The sequence below is a fragment of the Phocoena phocoena genome, chromosome 19, assembly GCF_963924675.1.
Source record: "Phocoena phocoena chromosome 19, mPhoPho1.1, whole genome shotgun sequence".
Classification (NCBI taxonomy): domain Eukaryota; kingdom Metazoa; phylum Chordata; class Mammalia; order Artiodactyla; family Phocoenidae; genus Phocoena; species Phocoena phocoena.
This window is the reverse complement of record NC_089237.1, coordinates 21,517,653-21,525,179: the sequence shown is the minus strand read 5'-3', so window position 1 is coordinate 21,525,179 and position 7,527 is coordinate 21,517,653. Positions and strand designations below refer to the sequence as shown.

Here is a 7,527-nt window from a genome sequence, read left to right as displayed (position 1 = left end):
AAAAAATGGCGTCACTAATTCCCTTCCACCTCCTTGTTCTACTCCCCAGGCAGGAGATCTCAGAATTTTTCTATGGAGAAACTAAATGACCCAAGGAATAGGGGCATGGTGATCCGCAGATATAGACATTTGCAAGTTCCCAAATGAAAAGGCTGGCTCACCGTTGGACTCCCCACAAGGAAATCCATCAGTCAGCAAGCCTACTGAAGAATACAGAGCTTCCAATGGCCTTTACCCTATGGAGTGCCAGTTATTTGGTGAATGCTCTCAACACAAGAATCTAAAACCAAAGGAAACAGCAGCAAAAAGGACACTGAGGAAAAACAGACAGTACTTGGAGAAGAATACTTCAGAAAGAACCATAATTTTAAAGAAACCAGAGAATAACCTGTATCCATAAAACTAGAACAGAATGTAATAGCAAAGGAGCAGTTGGAACTATGAGAAAACTGAAATCAAAAAGCTAACAAAGGACTTCCCTGGTGGCGCAGTGGTTGAGAGTCCGCCTGCCGGTGCAGCAGACGCGGGTTCGTGCCCCGGTCCGGGAGGATCCCACATGCTGTGGAGCGGCTGGGCCCGTGAGCCATGGCTGCTGAGCCTGCGCGTCCGGAGCCTGTGCTCCGCAACGGGAGAGGCCACAGCGGTGAGAGGCCCGTGAACCTCAAAAAACAAGAAAAAAAAAGCTAACAAAGAAGTTGGAAGATCAAATGAGCAAATCTCCTAGAAAGTACAACAAAAAGACAAATGAAGAGTAGGGGGGAACAAAAAGACAAAGGAACAGTAGGGGAGAAAAGGTAAGTCCCCAGATGAGCAAACAATGGAGAACAAAGTATAAAAGAAAAATAAAACTTAAGATAGGATTTGAATCTCTAGATTGAAAGGGATCACCATGTACATCATTGAAAAACTTCAGAACATCAGGAACAAAGATTCTAAGATTTTACAGAGAGAAGCAGGTCACATATGGAAATAAGAATGACATCAAACCTACCAAGAGAAGCTAGAAGACAATGATTTTCAAACTTCTGAAAAAAAAAATCTCAACAATAATTTTATTCCCAGACAAACTATCTCTCAAGTGTTTGGGTAAAATAAAAATATTTTCAGACATGCCAGGACTCAAGAATTTTGCCTCCCATATATTCTTTCTCAAGAAGCTCCTGCGGATTATTCTCCACCATATAAAGAAGGAAACTAAGAAAAAGGAAGACATTGCCCAGGAAACAGAGAGAATCCAACACAGAGGAGACAGAATGGGAATTCCCAAGGCACCCCAAACTGGGTGGCAGGTCTAAACAGCCTGAAACAGAAGGATGGAGGGTGTCAGGAGGACTGCCTTGAAAAATTAATTTGGTAGGTTTGGAACAGGTGGATAATTGTACTGTGAGGCTGTTGAAGTTCAAATTACCAACAGGCACAAAGAAAAACACACAAATGAGAAAATGAGGTAATGTCCTGGAGGAAAACGACATGCATGTCTGACCACGGCTCGGCCAATCAAATGCTTCCACTTGGCATTTTCAAACTTGAGGTATTGCCCTGAATATGTGCCTAGGGTTCTTGGCACAAGCAGTGGACACTTCCAGGGACAAGACTGAGCTGGATCTCTAAATTATATCTAGAAAAAGTGGGTAAGGTCTTTTTTAAAGTTTCTTAGCCACACAGCACCTGTGGGATCTTAGTTCCCCGACTAGAGATTGAACACACACTCCCTGCATTGGAAGCACTGAGCCTTAACCACTGAACCACCAGGAGAGTCCCTGAATAGGTCTTTTTAAAAGGTATCTCTTTCTTGAGCTACAGAGTGCTCTTCCTCTGATGGCTGTGTGTGAATGTGTCAACTTCCACTAGACTGAAAGCTCCCTGAGGACAGCTGCCCTCTTTCATCTTTTAATTCACTGCAGCCTTGCGTGTACTAAGCTCTCAACAATACATGTTGTACGAATGTCTTTATCTTTACTCTGTCATACATCATATTGCTAAATTGTGTTCACCGCGCTCAGATCTAATCTTAGACTAGGAATTTCCTCATGGACTTTGTCTTAATTGAAGCCCAACGGAGTCCTCCAGGGATCTGTTCTCAGTGGTCATTTAGAATGCGAGAGTAACTAGTAATTCTGAACAAGAATCCATTGAGAATTCTTGTCTTCCTCCTCTAGTGACCCTGGGGCTGGGAGTGAAGAAATATTTACTCACTTCCACTTAATGGAAGTAAAAGGATAAAGGAGGAAGGGGACAACCAGGATTGAACCAGAGACCTCTTGATTTGCAGTCAAACGCTCTATCTCTGAGCTATAACCCCACGGTCTAATGGGCCTCTCTTTCTTGTCCACTTATGGTGATTCAATACGAACAGGTTCCACCCACTCTGGAATTCCGGCAAGCTTTGTATTCTAAAGCTCCACCTCCTCCACCTCCTTTTCTATCCATCATCTGCTCTGGTTTTCCTCTTGGCCACCAATAAACTGGGTGGGGCACTTGAAAAATAAACTGGGTGGGGCACTTGGAAACTAGCTGAAAAGGAAGCTGACATAGCATTAGTAGAGAAAGCTTCCGTATACACGGTATTACTGTGTCAGAATCCTCGGCCCCAGATACACTCTGGTCGTCCCCTGCCTCTTGATGAGTTGAGGGTGGGAAGGAGAAGGAGGATGTCAGTTCTTTCGGATGGGATGACGCAGGAAAATCAGGAACTCCTTCTCAGGGCAACCAACGCCAATCCCTGTGGCCGCACTGCCTGCTCCGTTCTTGATGGAAACAGTAGCCAGCTTCTGACCTGGGCCGTCCCGATGCCTGGGGAAGAGCTTGGATGAGGGCTTAAGTAGTGTCGTTCCTCCTTATCGCAGCGGCAGGGGAGACCTGAGGCCTCTCCTTTCAAGCCTGGCACTCCGTTTGCATGGAGTTTAAGGCACAGCCTGAGATGCCCTTTCTCCTTCCACCTCCTCCATAGGGTAGGGAAGCCGAGGTTGGAGAAACTAGCTTGCCCCCTCCACCAGCCTCAAAGAAGAAACGGCACACTTGGAGACACACACACAGAAGTTTTAATGTAAAATAACACTGAGTTCATATACACATCTCAGAAATTCAGGTCGAGGAGTGTGAAGAGAAGAGCTGCTGTTAGAAGAGAGGGAATTGGGTGACCTCTCCAAAGACAGATGGGCGCTGGCGGAGGGCTGGGGTGTTCCGGCGATAGCCAAACCGACCATTGAACCCCTGGGTCGCTTTCAGGTTGGCATTATAGTTGTCATGTCCGGTCACCTGCTGGAGGGAATGCCCTTGCGGGACAGAGAGAGAAGCCTGAACCTGTATTCAGCACCCTCTTGCTTTCCCCACTCCCGTTGGGCTGGTATAGGAGGCCAATCCAGGTATAGTCACTGTGCTCCCATGTCCCAGCTGAACCCTCAATCCTGAAAAGCCAAGGGCTGCTGAGATGGAGGAGACAGATGGCATCCTGGAAACCAAGCCTCATACTAGGAATAGCATGCAGGGGAGCGTGAATGGTACATGCTGGGACGGGAAGGGCCAGAAATTTCTGGGCTTAGCTGAACTTGCTTTGCTGCCAGGAGAACTGAGAAAATTTCACCCTTGCATCTGACCCAGCTAGAGAAAATGGATGAGCTCAATTTGGCCAGTGGTGCCAGGGAACATGTGACTAGAATGTGGCCAAAGGGTGGTGGAGTTGGGGTGGGAGGAGGGTTCACCCTGCCAGAAAAACAGGTCTCAACTCTCCCTTTTCCTGTTGCTGCTAAATGGGGCCTAGAGAGTGAGCAGGACACAGCCTGCTCTGGGAGCAGTGAGAAGAACACAGGCTTTCGTTGGAAAGAGTAGAATTCCAACCCTAGCTCAGCCCTTCTTAGCAAATCATTTTAACTCCCTAAACCTCAATTTCCCTGGCTGTAACCTGGGGATACTCTGAGGGTAAAAAGCACCTGACATACAGCGGATGCTCCATAACTAACAGGGAGCACTGTGACACCATCTGCTCATGTATGAGAAGAAGAGCTAGAGGATGCAGTTAGACCCTGGGTCTCTTCCCCCAACCAGGTCTCTTTATGGCCCAGTTTCTCTCTCTATGGAATGCACACCACTCTTCCTAGATGGGACCATGGTGAGACTGGAAAGGGAGGTGTGGCACTTGCCTGCCCCTGACCAGTTTCTCCTGTTGAGGTATCTCTGTCCTTGCCCGAAGATGTGGAAATAATCCACTATCCAGCCATCCCTTCCTGTACCGCCATGATCCTGAGAATGAGGGAGAAAATGCAGAAGACTATATCAGTCATGATGCAGAGAGATGCACAGTCCAACCCCTGCCTCTGGGCTTGTTGGAGGGAGGGAGAGGTCACAGCCAGGGGTAACAGGGCCAGACAGATTAAATATACTTAGTGACTTATTGCCTTTCAGGGAGAGGCAGTGTAGCTTGGCAGTTAAGGGCTCAATGTCTAACACCAGAGAGACTGGTTCTAATTCCAGCTCTACCGCTAACAAGCTGTGTGACCTTAGGACAATGACACAGCTTTTTTGGACCTCAATTTCCTCATCAGTAAAATGGCGGGTTGCTTTGAAATTTAAGTGAGATATAAAGGGCCTTCAAATAAAGGGCCTGGTATATTAAAGTTTCAATAAACATGATCTTCATTTAAATGAAAATAATACCTACCACAAATGGTGTCTGTGACGATTAAAGAATACTTACAAAATGGAACATAGAAAAATTCAAAAGTGTGTACACCATATTATTTTTCAAGCTTTTAAACTCTTGAGTTTTCCCCCAGATTCTGGCTCCTTCTGCTATAAAAATCACATGAGTAGACAGCAAACACACACAAACATGGCACACACAGATGTGTGTGTCCATATGCATGTACTGAACACACATGTGCACACACGAACACCCAGGACCACAAAAACTCCCAAGATTTGTTCACAGAATAACCCGCATTAAGTCCTCCTCTCCCTAAGTCACTGACATGTATTATAGACACAAATATTGGAAGCAAAAGTGTTGAAAAACATTGGAGCTGAGCCTATAATAGCCTCAGGATCTTTGATCCAGGGGAAGTACTCTGCGGGGGAGGGGCAACATCCACGAGGGAAAAGGCCTGGGGAGAAGCGAGGGCTGCAGAACTTTGGGAGGTTTCCTTCCAGTCAGCTCACAGAAGGTCGCAGCGAGCGAGCCCTCTTGAACTATGACGTCACCGGACCGAGGGCGCCTCGCTTAGGCAGTTCTTTGTCTTTTTATCGATTGTCGGGCTTTTTGAGAATTTGCGGCGGGAGGTCACCCCAAAGGGTGGATCCGTGATGCCAAAAACGACAACGAAACCCATTGGTTTGGCAGAGGCTTGCAGAAACCCAAAATGAAATCATTCTCAAGTTCAGGCGTGGAAAGTGGTTCTGTGAGCTCAGTGATCTCGCGCTCAACTGTCTCCCGCCTCCGCCAGTTCCCGGGTTTCATTAAGAAAACTGAGAGGGTGCGAGTCGGGGAGCCTCCCTGGTGGTGACGGCGCTGCCATGAGACGCCCGGATCTGGGAAGTCGGCCCCGCCACGAGGGCCAAGCTCTGCGGGCACAAACGGTGGGGTCCTCCACGGCGCTCCTGTACCTGATCGGTTTTCCGCAAGATGGGCGGAACCACGCGGCTCCGGAAGTACCGGCGGGCGTGGTAGTCCTGCTGCGCGTTGTAGGGTGGAATTGCCGACCAGAGCTTAGGCCTCAAGTGCTCATAGGTGCGGGCCATGGTGCTCACCGCCACTCCATCCAAGATGAAGCTCTTCTCCAGCCACAGGGGACACGCGCAAAAGTGCCCCATCCTAACCACCGCAGCCTCCGAGGACTTTTCTAGAGGGAGCGGAGGGTCCTAGGTGGGGGCTCCCCTGCGCATTGTTACGTTATGTCAAAGACCCCTGTGACACAAACCGTACTGTCCCCATCCTACGAGGTAGGCTCTCGGGGCTGCAGGGGAAGTTGCTTAAATGGTCCAGAGGTGAGGGATGTCTAGGAGGGAACCATGCAAGAGGAATCAAGAGATTGAAGAAGGGCTTCCCTGGTGGCGCAGTGGTTGAGGGTCCACCTGCCGATGCAGGGGACATGGGTTCGTGCCCCGGTCCGGGAAGATCCCACATGCCGCAGAGCGTCTGGGCCCGTGAGCCATGGCCGCTGAGCCTGCGCGTCCGGAGCCTGTGCTCCGCAACGGGAGGGGCCACAGCAGTGAGAGGCCCGCGTACCGCAAAAAAACAAACAAAAAAAAGAGATTGAAGAGAAGGTGGATTACTGAATGTGCGCAGTGTTAACGCAGTCGGGCCCAGCTCCGTTTTCCTTTTAAGAGCAAGGTTCTCTCCTCCCACTTTATTATATATTATTTCCCAAACCCAGTTCCCTTGAAAAGCTTGTACCCACAAAGGATCAGAAAGAGCTCAGAGAGCATCTACGTCCAACTCTCATTGTACAGAACTGGAAGTTGAAGCTCAGAATGTTGGAATATTCCCTAAATCCATTTAGTGGCAGATCCAGAACCAGAATTCAGATCTCCTGATTTCCAGTAAACCCACTTAAAGCACTTCTCCCCTCCCCACCCAACTTTTCATCAGCTATTCCTCCTCCCGTTAAAATTTAAAAAACCAACAGTAAAAGTTGTATTCTTATCAATAAAACAGTAAGTACCATACTTCCCTCTAATATTATGTATATATGAGAGGATACAGCAAAACATGAACGGTGATCTTCCCTAGTTATTGCTGTTACAAGTGATTTTTCCTTCCTTTATATTTTTTACTTCCTAAATTTCCCCCTTGAATAAACTCATATGGATGCTTTACATATCAAAGTGGCTTATACAAATTCTTCAGCTCCTCGCACCAACTCTGAGGTGCTATTATCATTTTACAGATGAAGCAATAAATCCAGGAATTCTTTTATGTTATTATTATAATACTAGTAAAATAAACATATTATATATAATACAAAGGCACATTAATTAGAAAAAGATTGCATTATACCTACATGTAATAATCACCAATCCCAGCATCTCAATACTCAGCTATTTAATCTTTCTACACTATGACAGGCGAGCTCCTAGCAATCAAATTTGAAATTATAGGAAGTCTATAATTTGAGCCCATTCTATTAAAACGTGAAGAGAACCTGGAAAGAACATTAGAGGACTTGAGAGGACGAGGGGAAAAAATGACAGGCCTAACTCTCACCTCACATTTGAGGAAGGCAGGTGAGAAATTTCATATTATGCAATGGGATAAAAAAAGATTCATTTTAAATGGAGTACCTGGGGGCTTCATGTCACATTAAAGACTTGAAATTCACCAGCCTGGAGGATGGGGGAGGGGAGGAAGACCGGTCTATTTTACAGACTTTGGAATTTAATATTCCTAAAACCAAGACTGACTCAGTCTAGACAGAGGACTGGTCCTCAATCTTGGCGGCACTTCAGAATCTCTTAGGGAGCTTTAAAAAGTCTTGATGCCGAGCTTCCCTGGTGGCGCAGTGGTTAGGAGTCCACCTGCCTATGCAGGGGACA

The 7,527-nt window shown here is 47.0% G+C and overlaps 1 protein-coding gene across 1 annotated transcript; it reads right to left on the bottom strand.

Moving 5' to 3' along the window:
- Positions 1-3,117: 3,117 nt before the first annotated feature.
- SPMAP1 (sperm microtubule associated protein 1) lies at positions 3,118-5,805 on the bottom strand. The gene is made up of 3 exons (XM_065897871.1): positions 5,599-5,805; positions 4,140-4,239; positions 3,118-3,275 (listed from the first exon to the last, which is right to left on the bottom strand). The coding sequence occupies exons 1-3, from the start codon at positions 5,803-5,805 to the stop codon at positions 3,118-3,120; spliced, it is 465 nt and encodes a 154-aa protein (XP_065753943.1).
- Positions 5,806-7,527: the final 1,722 nt, after the last annotated feature.